Raw genomic sequence first — 12,484 nt, 5'->3', positions numbered from 1 at the left:
CCCTCAGAAAAATGTCAACTTGGCTAAAACTTGACTTTAGACTACTCACCTCTAGAAGTGAGAGGAACTGCTTTAGTAGTGGTACACTTTTTATGATACCCTAGCAAGCCATACAATTAGCATCTACCAAAGAAGAATATATCTATTTCTTATGATCCACTAACTCTTTTTGAGAGATGAACATAAGAAAATGTATATATGATTGTGTAAGAACTAGTACTGGTAAGACCTGGAAACCCAGAAATAACCAAAAGACTATCACAAGTACAGTGAACATGTTTTCTTGCGGTCACACAATGGAATTTTGTATGACAAGAATTTATAAATTACAGCCACATGCAAGAATGTGGATTATCCTTACAATGATGTTAAATGGAGGTAGTCTTACATGTAAAAGAAAATGCATGTGTGTGTCCAACCTCCAGCTGTATGCACCCTAGGATAACTATAAATTCAGGTCAATGTAAAATCATAAACTTACTTAAAAAATAATGCAATTTGGGGGGGAGGGCACTTTTTGCAATTGCTATTGTTACTTACTTAAATGCATACTTCTTGAGTGAAACCTTTTTAGATAACAATAAGATATCAACATGTCAAAAAGCTGGACCCATTGGTACTAGAAAGATAGCTCAGTGGCTAAGAGTACTTGTTCCTACAGAGGACCCAGGTTTGGTTCCACACACTCATGTGGTAGCTTAAAACCATAAAGTCTAGTTCTAGGGGATCTGAAATGCTCTTCTGACCTCTGAGGGCATCTGGCATGCAAGTGGTATACATGTAGGTAAAACACTCGTGCACATAAATAAAATGAAATAAGTGAAACTTAACATTTATTTTTTTAATTTAAAAAGCTGGATACACCTATAGTAAAGTGGGAAAAATCCATCTATTGCATTAGAAGTCAGGACAATGTTGCTTTGAAGAGAAAAGAAAGCAGGGATTAGGAGGCCAGTAGATACCAGTTCTTCCTTTTATTGAAAGATGCTCTTAGTATACATCCTAAGTGGGTCTGGGCTTCATGATCCTTGTACTTGAGCCACATGTGTTCAGGGACTATATAAGTGTGCTATGTGGAGAAACCCTGTCTCAAAATAAACAAACAAACAAACAAACAAAAACAAAAAAACAAGCCATTATCTAACACACCAACAGTATAAGATACATGAACAGAGATGGGACAGAGTAAAGGGATAAAGAAAGGCCTGTTGGAATGATGATGGAATTACAGAAAGAGAGAGGACAGGAGAGAATGAAGAGGTACGGCCTGAGAAGCCCCCCCCCCCGAATCAGCACAATCAACACTAATCACAGTTTTTCAATGTTCAAAGATCCAAAATGAGATAAATACAAAGGAAACCATTATACACTCAGTGAATGAATTACACCAAGAATGCAGAATCGTTCATTTGCTAAGTAATACAATTTAACATTTTTAGCTACTAACATCATATTCTAACAACAGCAAAAGGACAGTTCTAATTATAAGAGAAACGTTCTACCTCCAAAATGAATGTAAGACCCACGTTTTATTTACTCCATTGGTTGTTGTTGTTTATTTTTGTTTTGAGACAGGGTTTACTTATATACTCCTGACTTACAGGCCTTTTAAGTGCTGAAACTATAGGTATGTACCACCACACCCTCAAAATGAATACATTTAGCTTTGTGAACAGTTCATTTCTTATTTTCCCATCTTATTGAAGAGACTCATATTTTGCTAGGAATGGTTACCAGTTTCAGGACAATTACTAAGATCAATTAAGATGGAGTAGGCACTGGCTGAGCACTACAAGAGAATCATTCTTTATAGATGCAGTGATAGGAAATAAAAAACACATTCTCTAGTTGATAAAGCTGAAGGACAAAGTGTTAAAGAAGCACACTCAAGACCACAGAGAGCACGTGGCTCAGACTTAAGCTCTCTGTGGGCTCTAAAGCACATGCCCAGAGACATATTAAGAAATAACGGCAAACTAACTAGAGAAGCTAAAGGCCATTATGTGGCAGTTTCTGGTAGCATTTGTGACTGAAACATTCAGGGACCTGAACACAAATATTATGAATAGAGTAGTCTAAGCCTTAAAATAAAGCAAATCTCCAAAAGAGATGTTTATTTAGCAAGGAAAAACAGAGAGGATATAGGTGTCAGGGGAAAGGAGCCCAGGAGTCTTAGTTATTACTTTCACCCCTAAGTACAAATGCACACAACATGAATTAGAGACCAGCTTGGTCTGCATAGAGAGTTCCAGGACAGCAAGGGCTTTGTAGAGAGACTCTGTCTCAGAAAACAATAAAAATGATACCAGAAGACATGAGTCTGATCCCCAGAACTCACATGGTGAAAAGAGAGAACTTATTCTGGCAAGCCAACCTCAACAAGTATACTCTGGCACATATGTACAGCAAGGGCAGAAATAAATAAAATCCAACTAAAGAACAGCATTGTTCAATGCATTTCTACCTGAAGTCAATTATAGCTTATGGATAACATCTATTTCATTACAATCAATTTGACTAGAGAAAATTTGAGACAAATGAAAAGATTGGATTAAGCAGAATGTGGCTTTTTAAACACATTTTTCAGTAATTTTTAGCATGCTTTATCAAAGTACGATACCTGCCATCTCTTCTGAGGGCAAAAACGATGCCATCTTTTTGGAATGGAAGCAGTTTAGTTCTAAGCTTGTCCGGTAAAAAGTCCAGCTGTGTATATGATTCGTTTGTTAAACAAGAAATCTGAGGTGTGGGAGCCTTCTTTTTGTTAGCAGCTGTAGGCATGGTGATCCTGAAAACCAGGAACAACAACAAAGGGGTGGGAGAGAAATGATTATCCACAATGCAGAATCCCACATGCATGAAAATTATTACATTCTTTATACTGTGCATATATGTAAATCTCCCCTTAGACTAGTTAAATCATGTTCCATGTTCCTGGAGTAGGCTGCTAAGAAACCCAAAGGCACTGAGTCCAAAGTGACGTCATAACTCACTGCCAAAGAACAGCTCCTCCATTTCATTTTGAAACATAATATATACAAACTCATTTCTAACAAATAAATACGTCACTGAAAAAAATCATGTATCAACTGGATTTTTACAAAGCTAACAACATTTAAGCCTTCTGAACCTTTTTAGTTTGGTTATGGTGCTGTAGACTGAATCTAGGACTTGGAAATACTAAAACAAAAAGTATGCTACTACTTAGCTACAATTCCTTCTCAGAAAAAAATTTAAAAAAATAATGTATATTTTAGGTGCTATAAAAATTCTTTTTATAGATGTTTTAGTGGGTGAAACTGCTTGCTGCACAAACCTGATAACCTAAGTTTGATCCCCAGGCCCATGTAAAAAAGGAAAAATCTGACTACACAAAGTTATCTTTTGAACTTTAAGTATGCACCAACACATGAAATAAAGCAATCAAAACAATAGCTATTGTCTAGAAAAATTTGGTAAAAGATAGATTTAGTAGAATTCACTTTTAAATAATTCTCTTAAAAAGTAAGACTTGCACTGGGCATGGTGGTATCCACTCAGGAGGCAGAGGCAGACAAGATCTCTATGAGAAGACCAGCCTGGTCCACATATTGGGTTCCAGGCCAAATGGGGCTACATGGTGTAAACTTGTCTCAAGAGGTAGGTGAGGGGGAAATGATAGACAGTCATTCTGATAAAATCCTGAAAAGTAAAACACCCAGACCACATAGCCAAAACAAGGCAGAAGTGAGAGCAAAGTGTGGAGCTTTTGCCCTTTTCATCATAGGAAACGTGCCAGGATGGTACATTTTGTTTTGTGGCTAAATCACTGTAAAAATACCTGCTTTTAATAGTCAGAATATTTGCACTGAAGAGAGGCACAGTTAAAAATGTTTAACATCCAACCTCTTAAATTCCATGGTGTTATGCATTCAGAAATATGAATCTCAATGTACATATACATATAGTAGACTCTGGCTATATAACAGTAAACATAGATGCTCTTCTGAAAATCTTCTACAGGGAATTACTTGATATTAAGGTGGGATAGAACAGAGACATACACACACACACACACACACACACACACATGCACACAGAAAGGGAGAGAGTTATATATATATTATATACATATATATATTTAAAAGGCTATATGTCCTTTATATAATTTTAATATATGTGCCTATATTAAATAATATGTACATATATTAAAATTGAAGCCTGAGTAATTAATTTAGTAACAAAAGCAAAAAGTGTGTCCTTGGAAGAAGTACAGCATATACAAAAAACCCTGGCTTGGGAAGCAAAGGAAGCCCTTGGGAAAGATGTCTGGGTCATCTTACTGACTTTTTCACTGCTCCACCCTCCTCATTTCACCATACTTTTGTCGGGATTCCAGAACACAGAATCCCCACAGTTGACATCCCACCACTGGTCAACTCTTCTCAGTCTAAATTTCAGTCCTCATCACCTTTTAATGGCAGAATGAACTAGGTCTCAATTTCTGTAGCATTCTTGTATTTTTAGATGTTATCTTACTCTCATGGTTTTTAATATTAGTTCTTTGATAACTACATTTCTACATAAGCAGTTCTTCTAAATTTCAGATTCACATATGTAAGTAGGCATAACCTGGCTAAGAGGCATCTCAAAGATGCCAAAGTGGAATTCTAACTCCCCCCTAATGTTTGTTTCACTCGTAGCCTTATCCATTGCGTCCATCCTGTTACTCACACTGATCTGTCTCAAACTGCACATCTACCTATCGGCCACGCCTGTGACTCTACATTCCAATTGTATCCAGCATCCCTCCAATTTCAATCCTTTACAGATCTTCTTGCCACCACTGTCTCTAGTCAGAATTCCTGGAACAATTTAACTGGGTCTGGCCATGTCCACCTTTTCCTTAATTCTCTCTTAACTACAGCAGGCAGCAGGGTACTCTGGAAACCACCACTGGACCCTATCCTTTCTCAGAGCTCCTCAGTGGTTCTTCCTTTACTAAGGTCTCAGGCCCTCTGCTGGTTTCCATCACTTAAGACCCCCCCCCACTGTCTTTCCCTCTATATCATCTACCCACTTTTACTGTGCTAATGTCTTTACTTTTAGGTCTCCAAACCATGCACTAGCTCATCTGTCTGAATACCATTTCTCCCCAGATGCCTGCATAACTGCCTTCCTGTGTACTTCTAAATGGTCATTTTATCAATAAATGTAACTTATCTGCATTACTTAAAATTCTAGCTCCTCAGATCTCTATCCTGCCTCACTGTTTTTTCTTCTTGATAACACCTATCAGCTTACAAAGAACTATATAATTTACATTTTTTACTGTTTATTCTGTTTATCTTGACATGGGCATACGGTTCATGAAAGCTTATGGGGCTTTTGCTTTTTTGTGTAATGAGGGTTGAGCCTTCCTGGTACACATTAAACAGGCACTCTGCCACTGAGCATCATATTTTCTTAGTCTTTAACTTTTTATTTTAATACAGGGGCTGACTAAAGTCAACTAGGCTGGCCTTGACGCCAACAACTCAAAGATTTCTGTCTGTTTTGCTTACTAATGTTACATATCCAGGAGTATTCAATATTGTCTCTTTAAAATTCCAAAAGACTGGCTGGGTGTGATGGTGCATACACCTTTAATTCCAGCACTCAGGTGGTGGAGGCAGAGGCAGGCGGATCTCTGAGTTAGAGAGATCCATTCTTGCCTACAGAGCAAGTTTTAGGACAGCCGGGGCCATACAATCAATCAATCAATCAAAATCAGTAAGCTTTCAAATCCAGAGGGCAGGACAGGAGCTGGGGATGAGAGGATAGGATTGTGACCAGAGCCTGCGCAGGACTAGTGTTGAACTAACATGCAACTAGAGTCTATGAGATAGAGCAAGGCAGGAGTCAAGGGGCTGATACAGAGCTATGCATGTGCACGTCACGCTAGCACACACTAAGTAGATGCTAAATTCAAATTATAGCAAACAAGTTTGTGCATTTTGCAGACTGAATAAGGTTAGAGCCAGTGCTCCTAACAGCTAAGCTATTCTCCAGCCCCAACCTAGCTATACTTATAGGCCATGAGTAGATTAAAGCCTAAATTTAATAAACTGGAATGTTTTAGTGTCAAAATTTAATATTACAAAATAGTATGTTGATTACAATAAACAGAATTACATAATATTTTCTGACTGGCTTATCACAAGGCTTCCTAAGCTGCTATATCAAATATCAATTACTTTAAAAGCAAAAACACCTTTCATTCCATAGATAAATGTTTTCAGGATAATGATAAAATAACCCCCGTATATTGGAAGGGAGCTGAATGAGAAAAAGAAATAGAAAGGAAAGGACATGACTGCTCCTAGGTATGGTGGAGGAGAAAGTTTATAATAGACATGTGGGAGAGCAGAGCCAGATGCGGACACATCTGGGAGAGTCCAGAGTAGTCATGAACCTGAGCCATATGAGGACAAGGGGAAGGAGAGGGAGAGGAACTAGGAGCAGCAGCTAGGAGGCCAAACCCTAGGAAGAGAAACCCAGCCATACCCCATAACAGGTAGGGACTGAGGGATGCTGGGAGAACCTGGCAGGAAGGTCCACTTTGATATGTTAAGTAGGTATTTTAGCCTTTGGTCCCAGGTTTGAAACTTAACAGCAGCTGTGCTCACCAATATACCACCAATGCCATACCAACTCTCACTTATTATTTCTTCCATAGAGGCACTACTCTAAGACATAAAATCTTCTGTAATTCTCAAAGAAACTTACAAAGCATATATTTTTGTTGTTTTTTTACATTTACTTATCCTGTGGGGGGTTCTACTTGTCTTTGAGAGTACTACAGCATCTGTGTAGAGATCAGGGAACTACTGAGAATTATCTTTCCACCAGGTAATTTTGGGGATTAAACCCAGGTCTTCAGCCTTGGCAGCAAGCAGGTGCCTTTATCTATTATGCTATCTTGCTGGACCACAAGATATTGTTATCTGGGTTAAGCTTCAAACCCTAGACAAAGGAGGTACCTACTTAACATATCAAAGTGGACTTGGCACCCAGGTTCTCCCAGCACCCCTCAGTCCCTACCCATTACAGGGTATGGTAGGCATACCCCACTCTACCTGGAACTTTCCAGACTAGGGACTGGGCTGTCCTTTCCCTAGAAACTCTTCCTTATATAAAATTATATCATTTTGGTTACCAGTCTCTTTTTACCTTTGCCCTCTTGGCTACTGCACCTGGTTCCCCTCTCTCCACATGGCCTAGCTCAGCCAGGTCATGTCTACTCTGGACTCTCCTAGATGTCCCTGCCTCTGCCCTTTTATCAATAATAAACTTTCTCCTCCACTATACCTAGGAGTAGTCATGCTCCTTTTCTTTTAATTTCTTCCCTTTTTTTTTTTTCATTTAATCTGGGTGTTAAAATAGGGATACTGAGCTAATAAATAATTTACATAAGTCTCAGAACTGCTGATGATACTGAGTGCAGGACTCGAACTGGTATGATATAAAAGTATGAATTCTTCCATTTTACATTGCTTCCAAATCCATCATCTGACGATATTTAAGGAGTGCCTAGCAAGTGCCCGTAATCCTAGTACTCAGGAGGCAGAAGCAGGAGTATCAGGAGTTCAAGGTCAGCCTCAGGAGTTCAAGCAACTTGAGGCTCATATAAAAACAAAACAAAACAAGACCAAAAGCTAGTTCAGTAATAGAATGCTGGAATCCTGGTGTTAAATCCCTAGCATTTACAAAATAATCTCAATTTTGTTCTTTATACCAAAGAAAAATACAAGTAACTATAAAGTATGGAAAAATATAATGATATATATTTTTTGAACACTAGAGTGGGAAACTACTTTTGACATCATAAACAGACACTATGAAAGAAAAGACTGTTAGATTTAAACACTAAAGTATTTTAAATTCATTTCTAGGAAAAAAGTTAAAAAAAAATTTAAATGTGAGTAAAGATTCCCAAAATATATGACAAACTGTCTGTCTTCCTTCCTTTTCTTCCTTCCTTCCTTCCTTCCTTCCTTCCTTCCTTCCTTCCTTCCTTTCTTTCTTTCCCTTTGATTTTTTAAGACAGGGTTTCTTTATGTAGCCCTGGCTGTTCTGGAACTCACTCTGTAGACCAGGCTGGCCTCAAACTCAGAGAGATCCATCTGCCTCTGCCCTTCAAGTGCTGGGAATTAAAGGCATGCACCACCATGTTGGACCTGAAGTATACTTTAAAATTATTATGATACTAAGACAGCAACAAGCTACTCAAAAGAAACTAGATGTCTATAGGCAATATACATACAAAACATATTCAGCACCAGTAAGATACAAATAGATACAAATTAATGAGTCATCGCTTTAAGGCGTGGGGGGGGGTGCTGAAGGCAAGGCTCAGTGGGTAACATGCTTGCTGTACAAGTCTGAGGACCTGAACTCTGACCTCCAGTGAACCCACACAAAATTAAACTGTAACCCATGCCCTGGGGTGGGGTGTCAGGGTCAACACAATAGGGTCCTGGCAGCTCCCAAGCTAGCCAGTCTAACTGATATGGGAAGTTCCAGGTTCTGTGAGAGTCTGTGTCAAAAAGTATAGTGGGGAAGAGATGGAAGAAGACAACCAAAAGTGAAATTCTAGTCTCTACATGCAATCACTCACACAAGGGAATGCAGCTGCATACCATATACAAACACACACACACACACACACACACACACACACACACACACACACACACAAGTGGGAAACAGGTTCTCTCATACAATGCTATAGTGAAGACCTTCTGGAGAATAATTTAGGAATTACAGAGACTCTGTGGCTAAGCCTAAAAGTAGTAGATGACTCAGTGGGTAAATGCTCCTGCAGCCAAGGCCAGTGACCTAAGTTTGCCCTCCAGTCCCACATGACAGAAGGAAAGAACAGACTGCCCCAGGTTAAGCTCTGACCCTCACAGTCCACAGTGTTTGTACACACACAGAAACAAAGGATTTGCACTCCCATACTTGGCTGCAACACTAGCCACAAAAGCCAAGATGAGAAAGCAACCTAAAAATGCCTACCAACAGATTAAATCAATTATAAAATGTGATATGTAAGTGTCAGGGACTCAGCCCTGCAAAGGAAAGCTTCCACATCCTACATGAATGAACTCTGGAGACATTAAATAAGCTAGTCATAAAATGTCGAACACTGCAGGATCCTGTTCTTTTACATGAGACATAAGATAAGCTCTTGGAAACAGAAAGCAGGATGGAATTTGCAAGGAGTAAGGGAAGAGTGAAAACAGAATTTTTAGCTATGTAAGAAAGACATTTTACAGCTGTATTGTATAACAAGGTACAAATGGCTAATGCACTGTAAAGTACACACATAAGATGGTAAATTTTGTTATATACTTTCATTATAGTAGCAAAAAAATTACTAATTGGAAACTGTAAATAGCCATTAGCAAGAAACAGGTTATATTTGAGCTACATGATGAAACACTGGTAGCATAAACAATGACAGTAATATTATCATAGTCAACCTGCTGAGCTTTAAACAAAGCAGTAACATGCCATTATAACAAGTTATTCTGCAGAGGTACTGGAACAATGGGTTAATGGTCAGGAACACTTGTTGCATTTGCAGAGGACCCAGGTTAGATTTGTAGCACCTATAAGGTAGCTCACAACCACTTGGAACTTCTGTTTCAGGAGATCAAATGCCTTCTTATAGGCATGTACATGGTGCACATACATGCATGCACCCAGACACATAAAATAAATAAAACGTTAATAAAAACAAAACAAAAAATAACACCTTTTCACTAGGCATGGTGGTGACTGCCTTTAATCCCAGCATTCTGATGGCAGGGGAAGACTGAACTTTTTGAGATTAATAAACATTTGAGAAGCATTGGTTTGGGGTTGAAAAAAATCAAACAGACCTCGATATGTATTTCAACTCCAGACTGTCTTGAGTAAGGGGATCAGACTTTAAAGTCTTATTGCACTTGCTGAGCCTGAGTTTCTTCAACTATTAAACAGTACTAATGCTGAGGACAGAACACAGTGATAAAGCACATATCTAGGAAATGCAAGATCCTCAGTGTGTCTCCAGCAATCAAAAATATAAAACACAGATGTGACACAGGGAATATACTAAACACACTTAGCCCTTGTAGGGCTCAGATAAAATAATCAGTAATATGATTGTCATTATTACTACATTTTGACTTGATTTTCTCTGGAAGGGTTTATGAAAAAATCCCAACTAAGCATTTATGGACAATGCTAAATTATCACTGGAAACTTTAACTCCTAGATAGGGATGATGCCTTCTGCTTAATATGCATATAACACAAACACACACATGCTCATGCGAGCACACACACACACACACACACACACACATGCACCCACACGCAAAAGAATTACACTGAAAAGCAAAGACATTTATTTTCTTTAAAAACAAAACAAAAAAGTAAGACTGCTTTGTCTGCTTGGAAGTTAGATATATTTCTGTATCTAGGATTTCACTAGTTAGGACTCTCATCCACATGGTGTATAAACACCTTATCAGTTCTGGACACAGACTTAATACTTCAATAAAAATAATGGAAACAGAAAAGTATGGTTTTAAAATCTAAAAGTAGAAAGCAAGGAGGAAACCAAAACCAACATACAAAACATGACTATGAAGATGCTAAATTTAGGGAGATATTAAAAAGACCAAGTAACATAAATTTTGTTTAATCTTTCTAACTTCTTTTAAACAAACCTTACCTTTCTGTGCACTATTCAACCCTTTAAGTCTGGTATATTCACCACTAGTTTAAGTGTTCAATAAATATTTACGAGAAAAGTTGTAAGACAAAGTCGCCATGAAAATGATGGAGGAGACTTTGAGAGACATCAGTCTTGGGGTGATCAATCTGACATGACTCGTTTGGTAACTTTAGTAGGTTGTGAATCCTGAAGTATTTTTGATGATGTCTTTTCGTCATTGGAGTACTGCAGGTGTCACTTGGTCGCCACTTAATATGATGAATGGGTTACTCAACGGAAGAATGACAACAGGATCATTCCATTATTCTAACAGTCCTGAGTTTTCTTCCATCAAAAGCAACTTCTGGAGACTGTTTGTATAAATGGGAGGAATTAAGTCAGAATTTTTAAGTCTATCCATTTCAAACTGAGGACACGAATTCATGTTGCTTCACTTACAATGGATAAAGACAAGTTAAAGCATCCTCTACAAACTCAAAAAAGTAGCAATCTACTAGTGGGCAGATCTCGTTAAAAAAAAAACAAAAAAACAAAACAAACAACAACAACAAAAAACCACTGGATCCGCAAGACTAAAAAGCAAAGTAGAAAATTATATTACGGGCTTGAGAATTACACCTATGCCATTTCAGATTTCTAGGTGGGTGTTTTAGGAGGAGGGAGCAGTGCGGGGGGATTATTTTAGACAAGGTCAATTCTATAGCCCCAGCTGTTTTAAAACTCACTCTGTAGCCCAGGCTGTGAACTCGTTGCGACCTTTCAGCTTCCGGCTGTTACAGGCATCAGCCACCACGCCCGACTCTTACCCACTCTTTTCTTATACCGCAATTAAAATACTATCAATTTTCTATCTCTTGCCCTACACAGACCGCCAAAACTGCAGCACTTGCTTCGTAATCTTCAACTCCCGCCAACCTTTTTGCAAGCGTCTTCAGCTAAGCGGAAGTGACGCTAAACGGATGCCCTAGAAAGTGGGAGAGTTCAAATACCAGCACTCTAAAACACTGTAGTGCCTTGAGAAAACTCCCAACCCTTTTACATTCTCGTTCCTTCGGTGAGGCGAAAAGATCTGACTAGAACTTTGCGATTTCATTCTCAACTCCAAATTATTCAAAACTTTCTTCTTTCTCATTGAGGGTGCACTATAACCTCTCTAGAACTACAATTCCCATGAAACGCTACCGGAAGCTAAATGAGAAAACAGCAGTCGCAACGCATCTTGGGAACTGTAGTCGCACGAGCCAAAGTGCTCAGTAGCCCTGCCTCCTTCACTAAGACTGGGAAACCAGGTGTTCAGCCTGGAACCCGTTACCGCTAAGGGGCGGAGCCACATCCTTAAAGCCTTCCTCTCATCTCTTCACATGAACGACAAAATTGTATTTCATCGTTAAAAAGCTGTTTAATCATTCCCTGAAAAATATAGTTGTCTTCCATATCTCCAGTGACTAAAATTGCCCGGAACTCGCCCACCTCAAGCTCCTACTCGTGGGAAAAGGTGGCCCTTTCACAAGTGGGCAAAATGGCTGTTCTCCTAGCTTTATCATTGGTTGTCTCTTGCGTCCTTCAAGGACGAAAGCTTGCCAGGGATTGGTTCTTTTGGTTTTGTGGGTGGAGATAGACTTAGTCCGGTTCTCCCGCTGCCCCGCAGTGATAATGGGGTGGAGCAAAAGGGGTGTTTCAAACGCTGATTGGATAATCCTTATGTCACTCAGTGTTCATGTAGCGTATGAGGTAG

The 12,484-nt window shown here is 38.9% G+C and overlaps 1 protein-coding gene across 4 annotated transcripts in view; it reads right to left on the bottom strand.

Annotated features, from left to right (window-relative positions):
* The window catches only part of Zranb3 (zinc finger RANBP2-type containing 3), a 149,353-nt gene extending 137,679 nt beyond the window's left edge, over nt 1-11,674 (bottom strand). For 3 of the 4 annotated variants that reach the window (XM_028771483.1, XM_028771482.1, XM_028771484.1), the window contains exons 1-2: nt 11,475-11,674; nt 2,621-2,788 (exon numbers count right to left, since the gene is read on the bottom strand). In XM_028771483.1, the coding sequence (XP_028627316.1) occupies nt 2,621-2,781 (161 nt within the window). In that variant the 5' untranslated portion in view covers nt 2,782-2,788; nt 11,475-11,674. Of the gene's footprint in view, nt 1-2,620; nt 2,789-11,474 lie in introns of those variants that run through there. The other variant, XM_028771485.1, reaches the window with a different exon arrangement.
* Between the last annotated feature and the right edge of the window lie 810 nt (nt 11,675-12,484).

Source organism: Grammomys surdaster, unplaced genomic scaffold (genome assembly GCF_004785775.1).
Source record: "Grammomys surdaster isolate TR1022 unplaced genomic scaffold, NIH_TR_1.0 208, whole genome shotgun sequence".
NCBI lineage: Eukaryota > Metazoa > Chordata > Mammalia > Rodentia > Muridae > Grammomys > Grammomys surdaster.
This window is presented reverse-complemented; position numbering and strand designations above follow the sequence as displayed.